Source organism: Gracilinanus agilis, chromosome 1 (genome assembly GCF_016433145.1).
Source record: "Gracilinanus agilis isolate LMUSP501 chromosome 1, AgileGrace, whole genome shotgun sequence".
Lineage (NCBI taxonomy): Eukaryota > Metazoa > Chordata > Mammalia > Didelphimorphia > Didelphidae > Gracilinanus > Gracilinanus agilis.
The window spans coordinates 256,358,417-256,371,193 of NC_058130.1; the positions used below are offsets into that span (position 1 = coordinate 256,358,417).

General features: G+C 34.9%; 1 protein-coding gene across 1 annotated transcript in view; it reads left to right on the forward strand.

Moving 5' to 3' along the window:
* LOC123250530 (hippocampus abundant transcript-like protein 1) overlaps positions 1 to 12,777 on the forward strand; it is a 115,199-nt gene that overhangs the window by 79,509 nt on the left and 22,913 nt on the right. Inside the window, exon 6 of the mRNA XM_044679649.1 lies at positions 1,125 to 1,239. Coding sequence (XP_044535584.1) covers positions 1,125 to 1,239 — 115 coding nt within the window. The remainder of the gene's footprint in view (positions 1 to 1,124; positions 1,240 to 12,777) is intronic.

A 12,777-nucleotide genomic window follows, 5' to 3' on the forward strand; every position in this document is an offset into this window, starting at 1 on the left:
TGTGTGTGTATATATATATATATATATATGTATATATATATAGTTTTGATTCAGGAAGGTTAGATCTATGATTGCTTATGTGAAGCAGTAATTGAGAAATGGAACCAAGAAGACTTGAGTTCAAATCCAGATTCAGACATTTACTAGCTTTGGGACCCTAGATAAGTCACTCCCTGAACCTCAGTTCTCTCATCTATAAAATGGGGATAATAATAGCACTTACCTCCCAAGGTGATTGTTAGGATACAGTGAGATAATTTGTAAAGCACTTTGCAAATCTTAAGGGACTATATACATGGCAGATATTATTATTATTCCCAATTTATACTTTGAACATGAGGATGACAGATTTGTAGTTGGTTGCTGTCATTTGTACTTTTATATCTATTGGCTTTAGTTCACTTTTTTCTATTTAACAGAAGCAACATAATAGATACATATTTCTTTTTTTTTTTTTTTTTTTGAACCCTTACCTTCTGTCTTGGAGCCAATACTGCATATTGGCTTCAAGGCAGAAAAGTGGTAAAGGTAGGCAATGGGGGTCAAGTGACTTGCCCAGGGTCACACAGTTGGGAAGTGTCTGAGGTCAGACTTGAACCTAGGACCTCCCATCTCTAGGCCTGGCTCTCAATCCACTGAGCTACTCAGCTGCCCCCTAGATACATATTTCTAATAGGCACTTAGACTTTAATAAATTAATATTTTAAACAATTTTTGCTCAGAAAAATGGTTTGGGTCTAAATTGTTCCATGTGGGCAGAAATAATATGTATTTTAAACTATAATAAGATTGCTAATCTCTGTTAATTATTGATTTTAATTTTAGTAACCTTTTTGCAGTTTGTCAAGGAAATTATTTCATTTTGATATTTATTTTTATATCCTAGAGGGAGAGAATTACAAATAATTTTATTTCTGTTTACCAAATAATTGAGAAATCATATCATACTCAATGGAAAAATATTTTGTGAATGTTAGATATGGAAACTATAATAGCCAAAGACATGGGCATTTATAAATGCATATATATTTTATTTCAACAATAAAATAACAAATGGGAAGGTTAGGGTTTTGCATTGTTTGCAAGACAGACTTTCTTTTTAACTTATTTTTTTTTCTTTGTAGGTGGTACTTTGCTATGATTTCTGTCTCTGGAGTTTTTTCAGTTACCTTCTCTGTAATATTTGCATATGTAGCTGATATTACCCAGGAGCACGAGAGAAGTACTGCCTATGGATTGGTAAGATATCAGATGGACCTTTTGTTTTGCAATCATTAAATAGCATTGTAGGTATTACTGAAAAACTTAAAATTATAATTTTAAATGAAGTCAGTATTAACTATGTTCACTACAAAGGAGATTGTTAAAATTCTAAGAGAACACTTGAGTAGCCAGTGAGTGTTATCAAGCTAGAACCTACCATTTTTTTATCCATTCTGTTTTAGAGAATATAAAGCTGGTTTAGGACAGTTCATAAGGTAGTTTTTAAAGAAAAGAACTTGGGAGCAGCTAGGGAGCTATATACAGTATAGAAAGTATGCTTTCTATACTGTATATAGCTCCCTAGTATATAAGAGTATAGAAAGTATAGAAAGTATATAGTATAGAGTATAGAAAGCCAAGCCAGGTCTAGAGATGGGAGGTCCTTGGTTAAATTTGACCTCAGACACTTTCTATGTGTGACCCTGGGCAAGTCACTTAACTCTATTTGTCTAGTCCTTACTGTTCTTCTGTCTTGGAACTAATACACAGTATTGATTCTAAGACAGAAGGAAAGGGTTAAAAAAAAAAGAAAAGAAAAAAACTTTTGTGAAGTGATTTTTTTTTAAGGGAAAGAAAATAAGTGAATTTAGTTATATTGTCCTGGAATGGACAAGTATAGCCAACTTTGGAGTAGTGGGAAAAGTGAGTCTCATCTATAAAACTGGGAAATAAATTGATTATCTCAGTATTGTTGTTATCTTCAAGCACTATTGGAATATTCATGATGATGATGATAGTGATTATAATCATGATGAAGAAAATTTTATAGACTATCCTTTGTTTGCGAATTTAAATTGGGTAGGCTGTGTTGAGTTTGTATGTATGCATCTTTAAATTCTTTCTATGTGAGCTCTTTTAAGGTCACATGAAATTAGCAGCTAATTTGAAACTTTGTATTATAGTTTGAAACTATATTATAGAGATAGCAAGCATATTCTAGGTGACAATTAGGATTCAAAGAGGTTTTGGCCAAATCTAGTACGGGGTTATTGAATAGAGATAAGCATATACATATGTTGAAATAATAGATAATAATCTTACAAAAATTCAGCTCCACAATTATATGATGGGGAAGATAGCTAGTCAGTATTTTGGTTGAAGAAGATATAGAAATTGTAGTGGATTCCATATTAGTCAACAGTTTGATATAGCAGCCAAGAAAGCTAATCAGTCAATCAATTAGCCAATCAGCATTTATTAAGTACCTAATATATGCCTCGGCTATAGTCATAAAAGTATAGTATAGTACTGACTCTTCTCTTGATAAACCATATCTGGAATACTTTTTTCAGCCACACATGCCAGATTTTAAGAAGAACATTGGTTAAGGTTGAGAGTATGTCATGAGGATCAGTTGAAGGAAACAGGAATGTTTTAGCCTAGGAAAAGGAAGATATTTTTAGGGAGCGCATGATGACTATTTTTGAGTATTTGACATACTACAGGATGAAAGGGATTTGCCTTGACTGACATGGCTTTATAGCAAGGGTTCTTTAACTTTTGTTTTGTACTGGAACCATTTTGTAGTCTGAAGCCCATAACCTCTTTAACAGTGCTTTTAAATCTAGAAATTAAGATACATAAGATTACAAAGGAAATCAGTTGTATCGAAATACAGTTATTAAATTTTTTTTTAAAGTTCATGGGCTCAGAGTTTGAACATCTAGAAGTAGGAGCAATGTTTCAGATAGGTAGATTTAACCTTCCTAAAAATTAGAAGAGAAGAAAAATAGAGCTCAGGAGATGATCTCTTTTTCTGGGCTTCTTTAAGTGAAAGTTGTATGGGTACTAAAATGTTATAGAAAGTATTCTTTTTTTTTTTTTGGTACTGGATAGATTAGATCATCTCTCATAGCTGTGAGACTTGTGAACTCTGAAATTTAATGAATTCAGATAACAAGATCCAAGTCTCAAACTATTATTTTCTTATACCTTATTCAGTATGCCTGAAAATGCCTTAGTGTGTCTCCTGATAATGATTACAACTTAGATGTTTTTTTAATTTATAAAGAATGCTAGTATACTGAGAAATGTTGCTTGTGTTGCCTTTCATGCTCTAGTAGTTATATATCACAAAAACTTATTTATGCAAACAACTTTTAAAATCACAAGCACTGATTTCTCAGTAAGCAAAATACTTTTGTTATTAATTCAAAGAATGAATTATTGCACCTAGGACTTTATTGTATCTTTTTCGAAGTCACTGACTCTGAGATCTTGATTAATGACTTGACCTTTTTGTGCTTTTGTTTCTGGTACTATAAATGTTAATGGGAAGGCTTACCACCTGTGTATACTGCTGGGGAATGTGAGGATTGAAAGGTCATTTATCCCTTACTTTATTGAGGTGGAGTAATGAATACTTGCCTAAAGTTTTAGGAGCATCATGAGTCCTTTTAAATAAAGGCATATTAAATATGAATGCCCCCCAAATGGCCATTATTCTGCCAGACATTTGCCTTGTAGAAAGTGTATTATTGTAGCTTCAGGGAATTGGGTATCCATCCATAAAGTCAACTGTTAATGTACCATGTTGAGAAACTTTACATGCTGTATACTAATTCTGTCTAGATTCTTTTTGACAAGATAAGAGGAATGTCAGGACTTTGTGATTGTTGGGATAAATATGCTTATCAGCCTAAACTAACTATAGTTGTATTTATTAAAGAGGGAACTATATATATATATTTTTTTTTTTACATCCTCATACTATTTTCTTTTTGAGATTTGATACATTTTATGACCTATCCAAACATATGAGGGAAGTATATAGAAAGGGATATATGTGTATACATTTTAATATTTCACATAGATTATTGTATCAGTCATGGGGAAGAAAGCTGTCAACCCAGAAGTAATTGGGAAAAGAACATAGAGGATAATACTTTTGGCAAAGCCCAGGAAAGAAGGTTAAGTAATGGAAGCTCAGAGAGCAATTTAGAATTTTTAGTAAAAAGTGTGATTATTTAGTTTCTCCTTGGATTACCTCAGGCTAGGATATTAGAAAGGGTAGAGAGTGCCTAGATACTAAACTATTGATAGAAAAAATTTAGTGTAGGGGCAAATATTCCTATTTACCATACAGTCCTAAAAAGTGACCATTATGGGTATGATCCAATTATTGTTGTTAATAATAAAGACCCAGGACATGGGAAAACAGGGAAAGATGGGAAGAGGGGAAAATGAGGTTTAAGAGAGAGATTTGATTTGGGATGTTACCTTTGGGAGGAAGAACATAAAGTAATGATGAAAAAGGTAGTAAAGAAGGTGTCAGAATCAATTTTATGATTAGATGAAGAGAAGGGCAGTCAAATAGGAACACACTTCAAGTATAGGTCACTTGTGTAGGGAAAAAGGAGGGAAAGGAAGGAAGGGAAGGAAGGTAGCCAGGGAATTGATGTGGCTTTTTTTGTAGGTAGGCTAGAGAGCAGATTAAATCAGGCTAGATCCAGGGAAAGTTAGGTAGGTTTATTTAGCATTAGGAAGGGAAAGTTTAGGGAAGCCAGGGAAAGTTAGATCTCAGGCAGCTAGGCAAGGACCAAAGTTCTCTACCTAGGTTAGGGGAAAAAAAGGCACAAAAATCTTCACTTCTCTCCTCTTTTATTCTCCCTCTGACACCTCCCACAAAGAAAGTGGGAGGTGTCAGAGGAAGTTGCAGTAGAGAGTCCTGGGAGATGGAGTCTCCCAGGGCTTAGGTCCACTTCAAAACGCACATGTTCATCACCTTTTTGTTTTTTAATCTTTGCACAGAGAGAGACGGGAATTGAAGAGAAAAAAGTTTGAGGGTTTGGTGGAGACAAATACACTTAGCATAACTGAATGTGAATAAGATGTACTCACTCATAAAACAGAAGAAGATAATTGAATGGGTTAAAGAAACAGAATCTCAAAACTTTTTTTTACTAAAAACTTGTAATACAAAGATTTATACAGTTAAGTAGAAGCTGGAGAAGAATTTTTTTCTAAGACTAGCTCAAAAAAGCAGGGATAGCAGTATAATCTTTCAGACAAAGAGAACAGTAAAAGAAGATATGGTTAAAAAAGCTAAGCAAGGAAAATATATTATACTTAATGGCATCATAGAAAATGAAATAATATTAGTATTTAATATATGTATCTAAATACCTAATTGAAGGGTTTGCAGAGAGAAATAGAAAATTTACAATATAGTTGAGGACTGACCTTAGTGTGCCCCTTTGAAGAACTAGAGAAAAATAACAGGAAAGACATAGGAAAGAAGTTAAGAATCTTAATAGAATTTTAGAAAAAGGGTAGATTTCTTATGGTTACTCAATGGGAATAGAAAGGAATGAACATATTTCCTCCTGCATATGGCATTATTATAAAAATTGACTATGCTAGGGCATAAAAAAACCTTATAAACAAATAATAGAAAAGCAGTAATATTATATCCTTTATTTTTCCCCCCAAAACAATAAAAATTTACTCAGTAAAAGCCATTTGAAAAAAAGGATTCAAACTCAAATATGAACTTAATCCTAAAAAAGGTAGATCAAAGAACAGATTATAGAAAAAAGATAATTTCATAAAAAAATCACAAAATGAAGCAACTTCCAGAACTTTGGAGATGTAGGCAATGTAGTCTTTTGGGAAAATTTTATATCTCTGAGCACTTTCATCAAGAAAGAGGAAAAAGGAGTGATCCCTGAATTAGTCAAGCAATTTAAATCATGGTACCACCTCCTACCCCCAGTCCTCTCAACAAATTAGAAGGACGATATTCAGAAAAACCCAACTGAAGAAAATAGAAATCTTTAAACAAAATTGAAAAAATTGCCAATTTAATACGGTCAAACATTGGTTGTTTTTTTTGGAGGGGAGGAAGTTTAGAGGAGAAATCTAAGAAAATAGATAAACTGTTAGCTATCTGATTTTTTAAAAAGGAAAATTGGTATTAAAAATTCTAAAGAAGGATTCATAGGAAATGAAAAAGAAACTAAAGGAAGTTACTAGAAATTCTTTTGTACATTTATATACCAACAAAAATGATAAATGAAATGAATTACTATTTGCAAGAATATCAAATACCAACATTAACAGAACAAGAATAATTAATTCAAATATTATATAAATTGCAAAAATAGTAAAAGAAGAAATTCTGTCAGATTCTTCTTATGAAACTGTTAAGGATTTGATACTTAAACCATGGAGAGACAAAGCATAAATGGAAAACAGTAAACCTCTGTAATGAATAAAGGTATTATCAAAAGAGACTACACTAACATATTAACAAGCTTATACACTTGTGATTAGAATAGATTTTTTTTTACCAAGAATGTAGGATTGATTCAGTATTAGAAAAATGATAACATAACTATTAATAACAAAAGCAATTAAAATCCCATGATTATATTAGTAAATTTAAAAGAGACTTGAGATATATAGCACAACAGCCATTTATGTTTTAAAAATTTAGAAAGCATAATAAATGGATTTTTTTGTTACTATGGTAATTTTGAAAACTAAGAGGTTAATATGGTAATAGTGAAAACCAAGAGTAGCATCATTTTTAACAGAGGAATCCTGAAGTCCTTTTAATTAAAATTTGTGGTGAGATCTTATTTTGAATATTATCAAATAATGTCACATCTATTGTTTAATGTAGTTTTAGAATATATAACCATAGCAATAAAATATAGGAAAAAAATGGAAATGTTGAGCTTTGGCAGAGAGGAAACAATTAATTACCTATTGCAGATGTAATGATAATCTCCTTTGAGAATCCTACTGATTTAACTAAAAATTAGTTGAAGCAATAATTTTAGGAGAGTAACAGGTTATAAAATAAATACACATAAACAATCAGTCTTTCATGTATTAGCAGCAAACCTATCAGGAAGCTATAGGAAAAGAAATTTCATTCAAGATATCTTCAGAATATATAAACTAGGGATAGCTGGGTAGCTCAATGGATTGAGAGTCAGGCTTAGAGATGGGAGGTCCTAGGTTCAAATCTGATCCCAGACACTTCCCAGCTATGTGACCCTGGGCAAGTCACTTGACCCCCATTGCCCACCCTTACCATTCTTCCACCTAGGAGCCAATACACAGAAGTTAAGGGTTTAAAAAAAAGAAGAACATATAAACTATTGGGAGTCCACCTTCCAACATACATATAAAAATTATATAAGTACAGCTACATATATATGTACATAGTCAAAAAGGTAAATGACACATGCAAGGTCACCAACTCTTTAGATGCCAGGGAAAATTAAGTGGTTTCTAATACTCAGTTTTTTTCATGTATGCTATGAAATTTTAAAGAGAACTTTATTTTACTGTATTCTTTTTATGTTAAAATATTCCAGTGGGCTCAGAAGGACCTGCTTGAATTTGAAGTGGTCAAATTTGAAATCAGTTTTGTGTATGCATAAATTGGATTTCAAATGTGAAATTTAGTTGACCTGTACTCATTACAGAAGGAAAATGATTCATCAAGTGTACAGTGTTATTACAGTAGTGAGACTAGTTACTTTGACAGCTTGTCATTTACTAATGAATACATCTGCAAAAAGAAAGGAAAGGTTATAAGAGCAACTCAACACTTTTCTATCACTGCTTTTCTGAATCTAATAATTAACTCTTTCTTCTCCTTCATGACTCATAACTCTAGCCTTGTTGTTACCACACTGAAATATTCTAGGGTCTTCGCCTTTGTTTTTCCTTTTTATTTTTTCTGTACTGAAGTATGGAATCTAACTCAAGGAGATCTGGCCACTGGGAGAAATCAATTAAAAAAAAGGGAATTTGAGTGCGTGTATCTGAGGAAATATCTAGGGAGCAGCTAGGTGTTATGGTAGATGGAATGCTGCACTTAGAATGAGGAGACCTGAGTTAGAATCCCACTTTGGACATATTTTCTTATCTGTAAAATGGAGATGATAACAGTACCTGCCTTCTAATGTTGTGAGGGTTGAATTTAGAGGAAAATAAATTAAAAAAAAAACAACAGACAGCCAGACATACACACACACATGAACACACACCAATTATATGTGTGCATGTAAACAAAAAAATGTACAAACCATAAGGTTATATAAAAATATAAGCTCTTTGTATTTCTTTAAATAGCCTCATACATAAGAACTCACTTCCTTTTTCATCCTTTTAAAAATTTGGATGTCAATAACAGAATCATGAAGTTTTGAACTGTTATTTTAATGACAGTTAAATTAAATTAAATAATTAAAAAACTGTCCAGTAGCTGTGCTGTGAAACTAGAATTGATAATATTTCTGTCTATATCAAAGCAGATTTGCAGGTATGGTATGTTTTTTTTTTCCTTCATGCAACATTAAATATGCTCTTTGTATCTTTTAAGTTTAGGCATTTTACAGGTTATTGGACTAAAAGATCTCATCTCAATTTCAACAACAATTAACATCTGCCAGTGAAGGTTTTTGTGCTGGCTAATGAGAAGGGACATTGACTTTAAAGTTATTATTATTATTATTATTATTCCTGTTGACTCCTTAGGAGCATAGGGCCGCAACCATCTCACGCCAGCGGACTCTGTTCTGGGCAGCTTCCCATGTCATTCCGACTGTTTTTGTTTCATTTTCGGCAGATCTTCGCCAGGTCTCTTTTGGTCTTCCGACTTTCCTCCTCCCTGAAGGGTTCCAGCACAATGCTTGTCTGGCTACGTTGTCTTCCGGTTTTCGTAGCGTATGTCCTATCCATCTCCACTTACGTTTCTTTATGTCCTGACTGATGGGATACTGAATTGTTCTTTCCCAGAGACTAGCATTGGAGATCTTTTCAGGCCATCTGATGTTCAAGATGTAGCGTAGACATCTGTTAACAAAGACCTGGAGTTTGTTGGTGTTAGTACTCGTCACTCTCCAGCTTTCTGATCCATATAGGAGGATGGCCTTTACGTTGGTATTGAAGATTTGGAGGTTAGTGACGAGGGACAGTGCTTTGGAGATCCAGACAGACCGCAGGGTGTTAAATGCCTGTCTGGCTTTGTTGATTCGGTTTCTGATGTCCTCATCTGCTCCGCCGCCCTTACTGACTATGCTGCCCAAATAGGTGAAGTGGTCCGTCTCCTTGATGTTTTCTCCCTGTAGTTGGATTGGCAGGTCCTGTCTGCTGTTGACTGTGATCACCTGGTCTTCTTCTTGTTGATCTTCAGACCTGTCTTCTCCGCTTCTTCAGAGAGACGTGCAAGTTTGGCTTGCACATCCTGCTGCTTGTGAGAAAGGAGACAGATGTCATCCCCGAAGTCAAGGTCCTCCAAACTCCAGCAGACCTGGAAGACCACCTGCGCAGAAGTCCTGAGAAAGAGAGAGAGAAAGTGCAAGGAATGGTTAACACAAGAGACATGGGCCAAGATACAACAGAGAAGAGATTTGAAACAGAAGATCAGCCAGTGCCAAGATCAACAGGAGAAAGAAGAACTTCGAACACAGTACTGGGAAATTAACTGTCAAGTCAAGAAGAGCACAAGATATGACAAGAGACGGTTCATTCACGATATGACCGAAGAAGCAGTAACAGCAGCTGGGCAGGGGAACATGAAGAGGCTATATGAAATAACAAGAACTCTGTCGGGAAAGAATCACAACCCTAGCAAGCCAGTGAAGGACAAGACTGGCAAGACAATAACAAGCTATGCAGGGCAGAGAGCCCAATGGGCAGAGCATTTCGAAGAAATCCTGAACCGACTGCCTCCACCAACTGTTCCGGACATACCACCAGCCACCGAACTGCTTCAGGTGAACATGGGCCCACCTGCCAAAGTTGAGATCATCAAAGCCATCAAGACCATGAAAAATGGTAAGGCTGCAGGTCCAGACGGCATCCCCCCTGAGGCACTCAAGGCAGACCCAGAAATGTCAGCGGAGATGCTACAACCCCTCCTGCAGAAGATCTGGGAACAGGAACAAGTCCCGACAGACTGGAAACTAGGCTACCTGGTGAAGCTACTCAAGAAAGGTGACCCATCCCAATGCAGCAACTGGCGAGGAATCATGCTTCTATCCGCTCCCAGCAAAATCCTGACCAGAGTCATCTTAGAAAGACTGAAGGAGGCCTTGGACAAGAAGCTGAGAATAGAACAAGCAGGGTTTCGTCAGCACAGATCGTGCACTGACCACATCGTCACCCTAAGAATCATCATCGAACAGTCCATCGAATGGCAGTCCCCCCTCTACATGACTTTCGTGGATTTCGAGAAGGCATTTGACAGTGTAGACAGGAGCATCATCTGGAGATTGATGCAGCATTACAGGATTCCCCTGAAGCTCATCAACATCATCCAGCGGTTATACGAAGACTTTACCTGCCAGGTCATCCATAATGGGAAACTGACGGCTCCCTTCACAGTGAAGACCGGAGTGAAGCAAGGCTGCATGCTTTCGCCCCTTATCTTCTTGATGGTCATAGATTGGACCATGAGAAGAATTACCAAGGACAACAATACGGGCATTCAATGGACTTTAAAGTACTATAATTTAATCCTAGTCTAGTCCATGTGTGACTTGGGCAAGTCATTCAGTTCTCTGCCTCAGTAGTTTTCATTTGTAAAATAGACCACTGTCTGGCACTTAGCCCAGTGTCTTAGTCATAGAATGAGTGCTTGGTGATTTGTCACAGTGCCTTCCCATCTTACAGACTATTATAAAGATAAAAAAAGATAATGGAAAGGAAAATGCTTTGAAAAAATACAGAATCAGAATTTTATAACTAGAAAGGACTTCAGAATCATCTTGGCCAGCCCCTGTTTTTCTGCATGAAAATGCTTTTATTTAAAAAATTTTCCCCCTTTAATAGTGTTGTTGATACCCCTTGTTTTGATATTGCAGATACTTCCAAAATCTAACATCCCCAGACACTGATAGCCTAGGTCACATTCCACTTTTGTAGTTCACTTGTTAACAGAAAGCAAGGATAGAATGCTGGGCCTTGGATTAGGAAGACCTGAATTCAGTTCTAGTCTCAGATGTTCACTAGCTTTGGGACCCTGGGTAAATCACTTAACTTCTATTTACTGAACTGAATTCACTTAACTGTGAAATAGGGATAATTATAGTACCTGTCTCCCAAGATTGTTGTGAGAATCAGATGAGATAATATTTGTTAAGTGTTTAGCACAGCACTTTGCACATAGAATGCACCTAATAAATTTTTGTTTTCTTCCTTCCCTTTAACTTTAATAGTGTAATACCAGCATTTTTATTTGATTCAGATTTTGTTGCTTTTTGTCATTGACTTCATTTATATCATTGTGGTCATTGTATAAATTCTTTTAGCTCAGTTTTTTTTTCATGACTTGATGTAAGTCTTCCCAGATTTTTCTAGATTCTTTCTATTTATCTCTGCTTAGGGCTTCATAATATTGTATTATATTTATATGCCACATTTTGTTCATCCACTGCCTCAATTTTTGGCCACATATTTTATTCTCCTTTTTCATTACACATAGTCATCCCAGATCATTTTGATCTGCTATCATCAGTATGCATTGGTGTTTATTTTTCTATAGTCTCACTATTATTTGTCATTTTCTTTTCTTTTTTTTTTCTTTTTGACCATCTTTGCCTATTTGATCAATATAAAGTGGAACCTCAGAATTTGTAGCAAGTATCTCTGATAAAGGTCTCATTTCCAAGAAATTTAGGGAACTGGTTCATTTATTAGACTATATAGTCCCACTTTCATAATTTCTTATGGAACAATAATAACATTCATAATGCATGTATTATTCAACTATTTTACAATTGGTGGTCAGCCTATTAAGCTAACAATTCTTTGTCACTACAAAAGAAAATGATAAAACAAAAAGGTTTTTTTCAGTCTTTTTGGGCAATATTAGTATTGCTGGGCTAAAGAGTATGACAATTTAGTAAATTTTGGGGCAGAGTTTGAATTGTTTTCTAGAATGACTGAACCAATGCATAGTTCCTACCATCATCAGTAAGCATCAGTGTTTATTTTCCTACAGTCCCACTTATCATTTTCATTTTTTTGGTCATCTTTGCCTATTTGATCAGTATGAAGTAGAACATTAGAGTTGTTTTAATTTGCTTTTCTCTACTTATTAGTGATTGGATTTAAAAAATATGCTCAAATATTGATAGCTATTGATAATTTTGATTTCTTTCTCCACAAGCTGCCTTTTCATATCCTTTGACCATTTATTTCTGGGGAATGGCTCTTATTCGAGTCAGTACCTTGTACCTCCGGGAAATGACATCTTTGTCAGAGAAACTTATTGCGAAGTTTTTTATCCCAGTTAAATTTCTCTTCTCATATTAGCTATATTAGATTTTTGGAGACACTTCTTCATTTTATGTAATCAAATTCTCCAAATTACATTCTGTGATCTTATTTCTTGTTTTGCCATGAACTTTTCCTTTACCCATCAATCCAAAAGGTAATTTCTTTTTTTCCCCTTCCCTTCCCTGACTAATTTGCCCGTGGTGCCACCTTTTATATCTGAGTCAGGAGTCTTCTTGAAGCTTCCTTTGATGGTGTGAGGCTCACTTCACA